Here is a 14,757-nt window from a genome sequence, read left to right as displayed (position 1 = left end):
TGAGAAAAAAATCAGGTCTTTTATGTTTCAGGTCATTTTACTCTACATATTCCATAAAACATCCTAGATGGAGCCAGACACAATTACGACATGTGTTTTATGTAGCTGTGGAGTTTAGAATTAGATTTAAAAATCTGTTTGAAAATGTTTTAAATCTAACCATGAAAGTCTAAAAGCAGCAGATTATGGTGGTCTTGTGACAACAGCGTTTTCATCAGCAGATTCTGCACTACTACATCATCAAATTCTATTTCTCCATAGAGTGAATGGAAACTTTTATAAATTGGGAACATGTTTGTGCTTCAAACAAAAAGTAAAATTTAAGTCTTCAGGCCTGCTTCAGTTCCTGAAAGTCTGTTTATCTCACTTTCTAGGCATTTAATCACGGCAAGCTTATTTCTCACCCGTGCCAAGTCTTAAAAGATGTAAATTTGGCACAGCTGAGGAGAGAAGAGACAAGCAGCTTTAAGCTACCTTCAACTTCTCTCTCTGGTTCAGCCAGCCTCACAGCAGATCCCAAAGTAATTTAAGCAGCTAGCCACAGGCAACATGCTGTAGAGCTCCCTACATAAAGCAGAGGATATCTGGTGTAGAAATAGCTGTTATCAGCACTGTGCCACACAGGGTGTCTCTGTGTCAGTCTTGGTCAGTCCTTTAAGGCAACATTCCAGCTATGAAGCGCTGCTAGAATGGAGCCCACTAGAGATAAGGAATACACATTTCTAGATTTCTCATAGAAACTATGCACCTAAAAAAAGCCTCAGCTGCTTTCTCACCATCCATCCCACATCCTTTACTTTTTTGATTCTTTTTCTTGTTGTATCTCCCAATTGGAAGGTAAGCATCTGCTGAAATTTCTTCACCTTGGCTGTTCTAGATGCTGGTTATGATATCACTTCCTTTCACTTTAGACTGTTTTTTCTCTCTTTCCTCTGCCTGCTGCTGATGCTGGTGTACTGGCATGTTCCAAAGACAACTTTTGCATGCGTGGCCTGTCTAACTTTTATCCAGATTTAACGAAACGGATCCGTACTTCCTATCAGAGTAAGTTCTATGAAGATTAGGCAAATAGCTTTATCGTGATTGGACTATGCCTGACTTAAACTCGTGTGTTTGTGCTTTGTAATGTGTTTTATTTAAACACATTCAGCATGCATGCAAATTTACTGTATTTTGTGATGTTAACCATGCTTGATATTGACAATTATCTTTATTATACAGATGTTTCAAATCTTGGGAGTTTTTTCCAAATGAGTCAATGAGAAAAGCTCAGTGACTTACATGGGCCTTAGAAATGATTTTTCAACAATATTATGTTTTTGATGACAGTATTTTTCTTTGGGTTTATCTCTATTTCGGTGTACATCTACTTATATGAAGCATTTCTTGTTTTGCAATGGCACTGTCTGGTTCTAGCTATTAATTCATTCTTGCTTATTTTCAGAAGAACAATGTGGCTTAAAAGAGAACTGATTGGATTGTGTGCTATGAAATTTACAATTTTAATCTTGGTTTGGTACTTGCATATTTGGCTTTGGGGAGCCATCCCATGCCTCTGATCTTTAATAGAGAAAGTAAAATGGGCATAGAAATATGTACATCAAAGAGAGCTATGAAAATTAATGTTTTTATTATCTTTAAATTTTGAATTCTAGTGATAGGCAAATTAAATATTAGTATTCATCACTGTGGCATTCAATGAACAAAGCTATAATTAATTTTGCAAAAATGACTTTTCAACAGATGAGCTGTATGTATCTTAATTAACTGCAGTGCTTATATGTAATTAGGTCTCCAGGATGCCTCTTATTAATCTCTTTTTAAAGTCATTTTCACAGAACAACTGGTTAGGCCATTTTACATTAAATACTCAGTATAGGCAAGATAAAGGGGTGGCAGTTGTTTTATCATCTCACATACGTATGGAGTTGTGGGGCTATTGCAATGCATTTGTACACTTGCACGAGAAATTCTGTTCCATCTGTCTAGACCGATTACTCAACAGCTGATTGCTATGATTTTGTTTCATAGTGCTTCATAAAAAGTGGCCTGTTTAGTTAAAAGACAAGTCTACTTACAAATTCAGCAGTCCATAAAAAGGTTCAGTTATAATGTCTTAAAGTATATTAGTCTGGTTTTACTGCTTTCAAGTCTGCAACAGAGAACCTGATGGTGAACAGTAGTCAAAGATTTAGGGGTTTAGAAAAAATAATAAATTCTAAGACCAAAATCACCAACGTTTTCATTAAAAATTACAAATACAGACCAGAGTTTCTCATAGCTGAAAATATATGATCCTGTTTCCATCTTCAAGCCCAAAATCAGAAAAGTCCACAAAATCTTTCTGTATACATTGTAATTGAAGAGTACGAGTCTGACTCGTGTGCAAGATCATCGACAGCTCCATTTCTTCCCTCAAAAATTATTTGGTTGTTGCTTTTGCCATTCAGTACTTCTACAGGAGGAAGTACTGTGTGATCTGAAAGATGCACCAGGCAGCAAAGAACAGGGCAAGAACATGTCATAGACTAAAAATATCATGCCAAGTCATTCTCAAGTTATGCTTTGTTATGTGACTTACCTGAGATAGGAGTTTTAAGAGGGGTTCTGAGAATGGATTTAGTTTCTCTCTTCTCGTAAGTGATGATGATGGGAAAAGAAAAACACATTATTTTTGGAAATTGTGCAGTTGAAGCTGATATTATTAAGGCAGAAGCAGGAGCAGTCATGCACTAACATAAGCATTAGGACTAAAGTTTTGAGGATTATATAAATGAAAATGGAAGTTAATGGGAAGACATATCAGGGGTTGATTCAATTAAGAAAGGAAGCAGGAAGGTAATTTCATGAGGATCAGTTTGAGAGAATAAGACTTGCAGGCACTGGAGGCAAAGAGGAGATTATCAATGACCAAGATACTTAGACTTTTGTTGACATTTTGGAGGTGATTTGCAGAAAGAAACAGACTAATTCTCAGATTCAGGCTGGATACTAAAGTGTGACACTCCACCCAGTACTATAAATTAGATTATCAGGGAAGAGAGTGTTGCTGTTAACGGTGCTGTAGTAGCAAAGAGAAGACTTTAGCACAAAGATAAAAAACAAGAGTTCATCTTGACAATGTTAAGTTCATGTCTGGACATTTGTGAGTCAATTTTAGAAAGATGGGGGTGCTACTCTAACTTGGATGGAAGGAATCCAAATTAGAGATGTGTAGTCATGAATCATTAGCATCAACAAAAGGTATTTATTGCCATGTTAATTAGTTGAGTGTCTCCTCAAATACTGGAATAGAGAGATAAAGGAAGTGTTGATGTTCTGCAACTGAAGAAGGAAGGTGAGGGGGGGATCAAACTTGGAAAAGAAGCAATATGTTGGAGAAGAGAGGTTTTCCAAAGGAAAGACATAATCAACAGTGTCAAGGGCAGCATCCAATATGCAGAGCATACTGGTGGAATAATTGTTTTGAATTTTAGCAATAAATCTATAAAAATCTTGATAAGAGTAATATATACATGTGTAAGCTAGACTCAAAAGCATCTAGGATGGACTTAGAGCATTAAGACAGCACATTCTCTGGTCTGAGAAGTGAAAGTGGGAAGGGAGAAACAAGAAGGGAAGAAATTGGAGAAATGTGGGAGAAATCAGTTCTAGACATATATAATGGGAAAGACAGAAGCAATTGTCTTATCAGGGGACTTAATTTGAGGAAAACAAGAGACTCAGATGAGGGTAAGTGCAGAGCTGGAGTTAGCTTTCTAGGGCTGATGACCTGTTCCATTTGACGTAGCATCTGCTGGCAGCTGCCTTCCTTTGTAGCAAGAATAAATGCTGAGCCAAAACAAATAAGCTGTCTCTGCAGTAGTGCACAACAATATTGTTGTTTGGTTGTTATTTATTTTCTTCAATTAAAGTCAAGTTGTACATGTGGTACCTAGTGATAGATAACATATTCAAATGTTAAAACAAGTATATTTACAGCATCTAGAAAAATAGTGCAGCAGAATGTAAAAATACCGACTTGCAAAAGAAATTTGCATCTCCTACTAGAAATTCATACCATCTGTTGGTAAAACAAGAAAATAAATAGGCTTTATGAAGCATCTAAAGAGTTGGCAAGTTCAAAAGGTGTTGATCCATTGGAAAATAGTTTTCAAAATGGAGACTTTTAAGTGAGAACTCGTTGTTCCTAACCCAGGCCAGTCCCTAGAGGGGATGTGAGCGAAAGCAACCTTGGTCTGACAGGAGGACACAGAAAACGGTGTGCTATGAGTCATTACATCTCAGTAATTGACGCTTTAAATCCCTCCTGACAACACAGTAGAAGCTAATATAGGTTAAGTTTTAAATTGACAGCTAAATTCTGAACTGTCATTCCCAAAGAATGCATCATACTTAAACGTAAAGAAAACAGTATGGTAATTCAGTGTGAAGAGGCGTCCCTGCCCATGGCAGGGGGGTTGGAACCAGATGATCTTAAGGTCCTTTCCAACCCTAACTATTCTATGATTCTATGAATAAGATAATACCAGTCTTACTTATTAGCTTGTGAATATTTATGATGATTTATTTATAATTCATTTATTTATAAGCAAAGACTTTGGGTGGTTTTAATTCAATGAGCAGTCTGAACCATTTAATCAGAGACAGAAACATAAAATTTCAAGAAGCAGTTTAAATCAGGAGCTCATGAAAGTTGTTACCCCATCCCAGGCAGCACATTTTTCTGTCCTTTTATAAAAAGGAAATGGGAATCAGAGTAAACCTTGAAAAGTATACATAATGCCTTATGTTATATTTACATCTTGCATTATTTTCACATGTTTATAATTTGTTCAAATCAAAACCGATTTCTTTATAATGTCAATGGATGTATCTTCTCACAGGTGGTCCTTTACATTGCCAATCTCAGTTATTTGTGTTCAGCTTTGCTGCTATGCTCTTGCTCTACCTGGACTCAAAATTTACTGTCAGGGGGGATTTTGGGGCTAAAACAAGCTAAAATCTTTTGGGGCACATACTGGGCCTACAGAGCTGCAAAATGAAAAGTGAAAATAGTTTTGCAATGCAGCTTTAGGAGCTGTTTTAGTCTCCCACATGTTCAAGGGAAGCTGAGTTGTATGGAAATACTTATACATGAGGAAATTATTGCAAAGATTTAGCTTGGTTCCCTTAAAAAAGAAGCAACAGTAGAAAATAAGCAGGAGTACAAAGAAAAGCATGAGAGCTTTGAAAGGGAAACAAAAGACAACATTTAATGGAATGAAAGGTAACATGAAATTTGACAAGTGTATGTTTATTCCTTTCAGTGAATGACGTTTGTGTGCTTCAGTGCATGTAACATCTTTGGGATTTAGAATTCATAAGATTAAAAGATACTTCAGATATATAGATGGATGATTAGAAGAACTCATATCTGAGCAAGAAAGTTTAATGGCAGGAGAAAATCTGCAAGTGGCAGTGCTTAAGCAGATCTAAGTGTCTAAGATTAATTTGTGCAGGGCATGTATTACCACTTAGGCTTAACATGGGGGCTTACTGCACTTCTTGAGTTGATTTGGGGTTTGTTTGGGGGTTTGGTCATTGTTAGAGGTGATGGAGCTTGACAACAAGTCCAGATTTGTAGAAAAGTTCACATGTTCACCATTCTTAAATACCAGAGCATAAAACCTTTACTGTTGTATGTTGTGCAGCTGTTGCCAAACATGAAGAGCTTATGGTATTCTCCCAGTGGTTGATCTTGGGTTATCAGAACAGTGATTTAGTTTCTTTCCTACTTACGTAAGCCAGTGGCATCATAACAAAATGGAAAAAAGAAACTATTTAGAAGCAAAATCAGAGCTGGCAAATGACATTGTAAATATCATCAATAGTAACCGTGAAAAGCTGAGAAGAATTTCATTAATCACAACATCATAGCCAGAATGTTAAAACTTTAATATTTCCAATACTGCGTTTGTGACAGAAACGGTTCAATAATTCATTTTGTTTCTCCAAGGCCTCTGATGCTATGCAGATGTGCCAGACTCGCTCCCACTGTACCTTGCAGACAGTTCTGCAGCAAAAAGCCATTACGTTCCAAATCTCTAGGTACATACAGCAAACTGTACTTCTGCCTGACTCTGGGCTTTGGTAAGAAAGCTATGCATAGAGAGGCTCGCTGAATGGTTGCAGTTCCTGAATTCTCTTGTAACATCAGAAGTGACTGGACTCACAGTTATTGGGATATAAAATTCTCACACAAATTCAAAGTTGAATTTGAGAAAGATTCAAATATGTTTCTCAAAATACAGAGTTTTCAGTTAGCAACAGTAGTGTCTAGACTGATCTTTTACTGTTTAAAAGTCAGGACCAAACATGTTGTTGCTACTGACTTAATAAGACAAATCAGTGCTGGTTTTCCAAGTGCTCAAACTTGTTCTAGCACTCATGAAGTTTTGTTCATGGTAGAAACTTTTCATTCTGCTGGTTGGGGCTCTAGATTCTCCCCATTTCTCAGAGCAGTTCAAAATTACACTGTAAGAAAAATATCAGTACTTACACTAAGATCCCACTGTTTTAATACAGAAAGAACAGCACTGATGACCAAAAACGTAAGTCTGTATGAGTTTCTGAGATGAGGGTCTCTGAGCCTGAGGGTCCAGAAGCCATAAAAGTTAACCCATGTTGCGTTGCAGGAGGTATGGTGCCAGATTACAGCATATTGAAAGGTCGTGATAGATGTTTGACTTCTAGTACACAACATACGCAAATTGTCTGTAAACACAGTATCAATATGACAGTAATGCACATGAGTGTGGGCTAATGTTCACTAGGCTGTATGACCTGAGTGATGAGTCCCCACTGCTAGCAGATGGTTGTCTGATGCTGGGCTGTCCGCCAGTCCCAAGTAGCCTAACAGCATGAAGTGTCAGAGCTCCATATATCAAGTGTGAACCACTTGATACAAGCTATAGGGCAGCTTGGGATACTTACAAAGGGTACATCTGGAAAGGTGTGGCCATGCCCAGTTCATCCACAGTTAGCCCATGGCAGAGGATAGCACAAGCTCAGGCTTTTTCTCCCTAGCATGCCAAAGGCATGTTAAACTTGTACATGGAACTTGTGCCAAGGATGGGTCTTAGTTTGACCACAGTAACAAGCCCAAGCTTAAGCAGCGTAAATTAAGATTACTCTACTTGTTGCTGTCTTTCATGATAGACTGCTGCAAATGAGTTCCTCACAAATACTTCTAAACAATTTATCAGGATCTTGCACAAAAATTCTTCTATTCAGACAGCACCTGTCCCCCTGTTTTAAGGTTTTCTTCCTGTATTCTGCAGCAGTTGAAAGCATAGAGTTGCTTCCACATCAGTTTGACAGGGATGAATTAGTTTGATTCACATCAGAGACATTTAAATTTTAAGCTCTATTTACTTATTTTCTCTAGTTAGATACAGCCACAATTTGTCTACCCTGAGGGGCTTGGAAAACAAATCTGAGTTGGCAAAAGGTGTGATTTTAAAATCAGACCTAAATTCCTGCAGCGACAGCCTGATAACTGCTGTTATCTGAAATACCTGTTTTCCTCACGTTTCCTCACCATTCCTTTCTCCAAATTGACTTTGAAGTGCAGAATATCATCAACCAAGAAAGTTGAAGCATGCCCTGTTAGATTGTAACTTAACTTTTTAACTCCATTTTTTCAGGCCTGACTGAACTCAGTGACAGTCCAGTTTCCCTGGAGCTAGAGCGTTGCAAGTCTCCCACTTCAGGTAAAGGTGATTGGCTTCTCTTCCTGCAGTCTGTATAAGCCATTCATGTCATGCATCACTGTGTTTCGTTAGTCCCTAAGAAGTGAAGTGCATAGTTACAATTCCAGCAAGAAGAATTTACTGCAGAAGTGCTTATTACATAGCACAATTAAAGCCTAAGTCTGTTTACTTAAAGGGAAATTAAATGTACGTGGTGCATCTTGAGGTGAAGAGCATGAAAACGTTTAACAAATATCATATATTGTGCAGATATATCATGCAGATATATTCCTATATCCTCCTACTAGAGGCTTTTTTGTCTGCTCTGTTAATAGGCTTTCTGACTTCTTTTTTTTAAGTAGAGAGTCTTTATCTATATGTATTATGCGTATGTGCACATAGAGAAATTAGTTTTAAAAGGCAGCAATATGGAGATGATGAATTAGAACCATTAAAGCCCGGTGCCTAAGTTATCTCATTTGCAATGGAAGCATAACCTCAAATCAAAATATTTGCTTATCAACTACTTTGACGGGGCAGTGAAATTTTGGCCATTTGAAAATGAATAACTGTTTCCCATTTTACCCATAGTCCTTCAGAAGGTGGAGTTCATCTCATTTTGAGAGACTTTATCTGCAAGTACCTAGTCTGCATTAATCTCTTTAATGTGAATTCACCGTCTTGAAGATAGTTGCTTACAGCTGTTTTCTAATAGCTGACTTTTAAATGTGATGGAAAATAAGGATGTGTAACTTGAACAGGATGGATGATGGAGCAGGTTGCCCAAGAATGTTGTGAATGCTCCATCCCTGGCAGTGTTCAAGGCCAGGTTGGACAGAGCCTTGGGTGACAGGTTTTAGTGTGTGGTGTCCCTGCCCATGGCAGGGGGGTTGGAAATGTATGATCTTAAGGTCCTTTCCAACCCAAACCATTCTGTGATTCTATGATACATTCATTTTGCTTGCGATATGTGTATCACACTACTTTTCCTTATAGCTTGGTAAGTATTTTCCTTAGTTATGTTAACAAGTTCCCACAAATATGCTATTCAAGTCCTCTCTTATTATTTCACACATTTTACTTTATTGCAACAGGACACACTCATCTTGAATGAAGGCCACTAATTAGTAATTCACAAAAACCTAAAGCTAATAAAAGTATTTCCAGGAAACATCTAAAAGAAAATAGCTGTTTTGAAAGATGTATTTCCTTCTACTACTGTCAACCCAAATTCTGTAGACAATAGCAAAGTGAAATAGTCCGTAATAATAGTGGTATAATGCTAGGAGCTCAAACTCTTGAGCTGGGCCTCAGAAACTCGTGATATGGGCTTTAAAATAAAGCATTTGGTAGATAACTCAGTATAATCAGACTATTTATTTAAAGGCTCACTGGGGTTCATCTTTTTAATCTTGTTTCCAGAAATGAGCTGCGTTCTCTCTTTTTCCTTTTACTGAAAACTAGGAGATCACTGACTTGGTATACATATGTGTATGTGCTTAGTTTTATAATGACAAATGAAAACTATGGCAGTTTACTTTTTCTGCAGTTCAGTTTTTCATTCTGCTATTGATCAAAAATACCGATTTTAGATAAATTTAAGATCACTTGCTCCAAAATTTATTCTGCTTTTCTGTTCTGGAGATTATTCAGCATGGAAAATATGGCATATTTATGAATGTTTCCTATTTTAGCCCTTCCCTGTGGTTTTCCAAGCTATTTTTGAATCTTCAAAATGTGAAATCAGGTGCAATATTGTAGGTAGCAACTATTATTAGAAGTAACTGCGTTTTTAAAAATAGAGCTTACTTTTACCATGAGAGATTTGTTGTTGGTTTTTTTCATGGAAAATTAAAACAATTTTGCTTTGGCATACCTGCTCGTAAGCTGGGCAAAACCCAGTCTAACCATCTGCAACAAGACCTCAAAATTGTGACCCCGAACAACTTGGGAGTGGAACTACCTTGTGCTTCTCAGCATAGCCTCCCAGCTTCATCAGCCTCTGCACTGGCTAACATTTCTTTCTTGTAGCGCACAACTGATGAATCTGCATAGTTATGGATTCATCAGTCAGGATCCTTTTAATTCCAGTCTTGCCTTTGATATAAATTGCAGGGCACACAAGCTCTGTTATGGAAGCGTGCTGTACTCTGGAGAGATTCCTGTTCTGAAGGTCTTTTAACTAGAACATGAAATGAAACCATCTGATGCAAATGTTTCTGAAATGCACAGAGTTGGCCACACAGGGGGTAGCAGCAAGTGGAGAAACGCCAGCCTTGCTTTGCAAGAATGGTAGACAAAGAGGAATAAGCCTCTTTAACCACTAGTATTTTTATTTTAATTAAATTAGCAATTAAATACTATACTGATGTGTTTTTCAGTATTGTACAGGAAGGCAAAAAGTTCCTAAAGCCATTTGGAAGATTTCTGCTTCCTTATGAATATCTGAGTGGTGTCAGTTTCCATTGCAAATAAAAAATATCACAGGAATAGCTATATTCATGGACTAATGTTGCTAAAAATTGTGGAACAAAAAACTTTGAAAAACCCCAAAATTCTTATTTTTATGAAGTACATTTTGTGAGAACAGTGATGCAGCATGGCGTGCCATCTAATGGTATTCGACTGGCTTAAAAACACCCCTCAGATCACTCAGAACAATGGAGATAAAGGTTTTTCAATACCATCAGAATATCTTTGTCATGCAGGCCATGTTCTTTCAACAGAGAAAATCAAACTGCGTTTTGATTGTTGTGATTTGGAGATCATAGGTTAGGGCTTTGTACTGCATTCGCTCTGAAGTGGCAGGTGAGAACTCAGTAGCCCTAAAACAACATAAAGAACTCTGAGGCCTTGTGAGCACTTATAGAATAAATGATGCTACATCCTGTGCTGGAGTTAATTACTATATAATGTATTAAAACCAGTACCCATTCCAATAAAGTTTAGCTTTATCACCTCATTAGGAAAATTTATTCAGGGGTCCTTAAGGAATATAATATACATAATTGCATAATATGTGTCCCTTATTGTTTTAGCCATATATATGCAGCTTTATATTGAAATGCGTAGTTGCAAATACACTGTGAGCACAAGAAAGTGCATCTTTGAGAGGTCATTTAATTTCGGTGTGTAAGATGCAATGGGCAGTTTAGACTTCTTTCAGAGACCAACAGTCTGTGTACAGGAGAGTGACCTCTCAAGTGTGTGTTCTCAAATGAAAGTGCATTTGTGTTTTTTCTTAAGGAATCACCTTCATACTGGGGGCTCACATCCAAAATGCTTTTAAGACTATAGATCTTAGAGAAGGCTATGTAAGTATTTTCACAATTGATTCCCATGAGCTTTAGAACAGGTCCCTAATGTCAACATTACGAGTATTTATATGTGCTGTGATTTCCAAGTGCTGTTACCCTGATGCATTCCACTGGTTACATCTGCTGGGATTAGGCCCATGCCGAACTCCTACATCCCTACAGGAAATGTGTTTAAATAGCTTTGTTTCAAAAAGAATATTGTTAATTTTCTAACACAGTCACTCAAGGGTAACTTCAAAGTAGCTGAAGAGATTTTACTCAGTTTGAAAACTGTATTCTCATGAGCAAGAAAGGAAATGATTCAAAACATGTTGTGTGTGTGTGTGTGTGTAAAACATAGAATGTCATTTATTTTGTAACTTCATAATTGATAACTGCCAGAATAACCATTTTCTCATATATCAAATTAAGAAGAATGTTGACTAGTCAGAAGGCAAATTGATCATTAAAGAGAGGTTAGATGCTGCACTGTGAATACAAGGTGCATTTTGTCACTTTTTCTGATATGTGATGAGGGGGTTTTCTGGCCTGGTGAAGTCATGCTTGCTTAAGATCTTGAGACATGTAAGGATTAGCAAGGAACAGAGAGCCGTATGAGCTGGCAAAGGGAAGGAAATGGGGATCTGCATTGGGCTTTGGAGTTTGAGTTAGGGGGAGCAGCATGGGTGGCCCCCATGCAGCCCATGGTGCATGGCTCAATGGGGCCTGAGCCCCCAGCAGAGGCTAGCAGCCCCTATGGACAATGGAGAGAGGAGCTAAGCAAGGGAGCAGGGCAGCTCTGGAGAGGGTGACCAGCACCAAGCATTGCCCGGTGATCAGCAGGGACAAGGGAGGATCAGCAGGGCCATAGCCAGGCACAGGAGTGCAGCAGCAGCTGTAGCTCAGGGCAGAGCAAGAATGAAGTTGAGCTTGAAAGTAGCTCCCACAGGAAAGCACTGCCTGGGGTGCTCTGCCTGAGGCCACCAAAGGAAAAGGGCTGTCTCTACACTGCCTCTGAGCCCCAGCAGCCAAATGTCCACAATCTTACTGTGTACCTTGTCCAATTGAGAAGCTAAACACTAGGCTCTTAAATCCATGTTTTAGCAGTGGGGAGCTAGGACTGACATTCAGAAGTGTTACACAGGCAGAAGCTCCCTAAGAGAAAGAGCTGTATGAAGAGCTGTATTCATTTTGACTAAGTTCTCCAAATACAGTCCTGCTGTAACAGCTGAGAGGAACACACCACTGAATGTCATAGCTGTGAGCACACGTTTGTTTGTTCATTGGTTGTGCCTTCTTGTTTTCACTGAAAGACTGATGGGAACCATATGGCTACAAGATGCCATGCTGTCAGGTGAGGAAACTAGGTGCTCAGCTTAGCTAGCTGCCAGACCATACCTATTAACTCTGTCTGTGCTTCCTTCTCACCCCACAGTTGGATAACTTGACTGTTGACACATTAAGCTGTTTGGGGAGGGTCTGTCTTGCGTTTCACTGCGGCATCACAATTTAAACCGGCTGCTTCCAGCATGAATGCAAACAAATAATGGTAACAAACAACTCTGCTAGCCTCCTGAACCTTTATACTCTGCTGCACGCTTACACTGGATTTCAAACGCTCTTTCTCAGCAAGAGAGGTTTACATGCATGATCCTCCTTTATAATAAATGTAGAGATAGTAAAACACACATGATTTAAGTACTAAAAATGGGCTATATGATGATAGCTATATGAGAATATCCACACTCTGATCAGTTTAATAGTGAAGTTAGTTTTACCAAAAATAATAGGCACAGCTTTAATCACAGTAAAGCATGAAAGCAACCAGCTACTCCTTTTGTTTTTACACGTGTGGTCTTGACAGTGCTCCATGCTTTTCCTAGCACAGTCGTGTCCTACACCAAAAAATTCCACATTTGGTGGTAGGAGTAACTGCTGGCTTCCTCAACTGAACCTCCTTCATTTCCTCATCCTATGTGTCTCCTTTGTCTTTTAACCCCCTACTCAGCATGTCCTCTACTCACCCAGACCATACCATAACTTGGGAACATCTGTGGCATATAACACAAGGCATAATTCCTGTGATATGGAAACACCTTTTAAGAGAAGAGGTTAAACCACTGATTTGCAAAGCTCAAAGGCTCTATGATGACAGCACTAATGAAGCTCCCTGGTGTTAAATGCAGCTAGGTTTTGTATCTCTGAAATACCCTAATCTAGATCCTCACCTGTAAGTAAAGTTCTCCTACAGTCTTCCTTAGGAACTGGTAACCCTTTGTCAGAGGGTTGGTTGGGCCAAATGTTGTCCTTTCCTTCAAAGGAGATTATCTCACACGTGATGCTTCTTTCTGTATAGCAAAGCACTGATTTTCTGGAGTAATATTCACAGCTGCTCAGATAAATTGAATGTTTTTAAAAGGCTGTTCTGAAAATCAGGCTGCCCTTTGTGAGAGTGCCTAGTGTAGGGTGTAGGAGGTGAACACTCAGTATCCAAATTTGAGACATTTCATGTAGTAGTAGTAGTGATATATATTTTGATGTTGGGTTGACCTGAAGAGATCTCTTTGCTTTGTCCCAAAGCATCCAGTTAAAGTGACAGCTAGATATGGGTTACTGGGAGGGCTCTGCTGGTTCTACTGATACCAAAATGTTGCTCAAGAGCCTAAAGGGCTCTTCTAAAGGGCTTCTCTGAAGGAAGAAAGAAAGAAAACCATCTAAGATAGGTGCCAGCTGGTATTTTCTTCTGCCCCATTGCGGGCTTTGCAGTTTATGACACTGCAAAAAAATGCAGCAGAAATTCTATTTAGGAGCTTTGTGACTTGAAATGGTAACTGGCTCTTTTGGGCATCCTTCTGACCTAAAAGCTTATTAAATTGAAATTACAAAAGACTTGTTCCTTGTATTCATATGTCCCAGTGTTCCTATCACTGTGATACTTACCATATGGGACTTTCTTCAGAAGTATAATAGCTAGCAGACAGATACTGCATTGTTTGCTTCCGGTAACAGACAGTATGGGTAAGGGATAAAAGCCAGAAAACAATGTGGAAAAGTACTGACTGAGTGCAAAATTAGAGAACCATATTGGAAATTAAGTCTTTTGAATAATTAGTTAAAGATTTCTTAAGGAATTATTTTAATAAATGTAATGCCACTTTGAGTGCTACAAGACATGCTTCATTTCAGTCCGTTGGTGTTCATTGTTGAAAATGTGCTCTTGTGTAAGGAAATGAAAACATTTTTGAACAGAAGCAAAATCATAGTTTTGAAGGCATAATTGGAACACAACAGATAATTAAATCTGAAGTAAATTCAGAGCCGTATTTGGATGTCTAGATAACACCACATTGTATCCTGAAGCTCTTGTATTTCGTTTCTGTGCAATCTGTCTTCCTTTCCATAATATTACAATGGTGTGTTCTGTCTCCGTCATCTGCACAATATGCCCTCTCTTGTTCAAATGGTATCTTGAGGTATGATGTCGCCAGAACTCATCATTTCATTGCACCCTGTTATTAAATTGGTTTCCAGGTGTTTAAATATTTGTGACGTGCTGCATAAGCAGCATTTGCAATATTTGCCTTCAGCTCGTTTGGGTTTTTTTTAATCATTCCTGTCATCACAAGGTAAGATATTGCAGCACACAGCCAAAGCTGTGCAAAACACCATTCACTTCTGGAGTAAGGTTTTTTCCAGTGCTTTTTTGTTCAGTTACATTTCTTTTGCTG

At 38.4% G+C, this 14,757-nt stretch overlaps 1 protein-coding gene across 6 annotated transcripts in view; it reads left to right on the top strand.

Moving 5' to 3' along the window:
- STXBP5L (syntaxin binding protein 5L) overlaps nucleotides 1–14,757 on the top strand; it is a 189,253-nt gene that overhangs the window by 138,137 nt on the left and 36,359 nt on the right. For 2 of the 6 annotated variants that reach the window (XM_061365407.1, XM_061365410.1), the window contains exons 19-20: nucleotides 973–1,044; nucleotides 7,689–7,754. In XM_061365407.1, coding sequence (XP_061221391.1) covers nucleotides 973–1,044; nucleotides 7,689–7,754 — 138 coding nt within the window. The remainder of the gene's footprint in view (nucleotides 1–972; nucleotides 1,045–7,688; nucleotides 7,755–14,757) is intronic. The other 4 variants (XM_061365408.1, XM_061365411.1, XM_061365409.1 and 1 more) reach the window with 2 other exon arrangements.

This window comes from Neopsephotus bourkii, unplaced genomic scaffold (assembly GCF_033783945.1).
Source record: "Neopsephotus bourkii isolate Nb327-2 ecotype Australia unplaced genomic scaffold, CSIRO-AGI_Nbou_v1 NB_1287, whole genome shotgun sequence".
Classification (NCBI taxonomy): domain Eukaryota; kingdom Metazoa; phylum Chordata; class Aves; order Psittaciformes; family Psittacidae; genus Neopsephotus; species Neopsephotus bourkii.
This window is presented reverse-complemented; position numbering and strand designations above follow the sequence as displayed.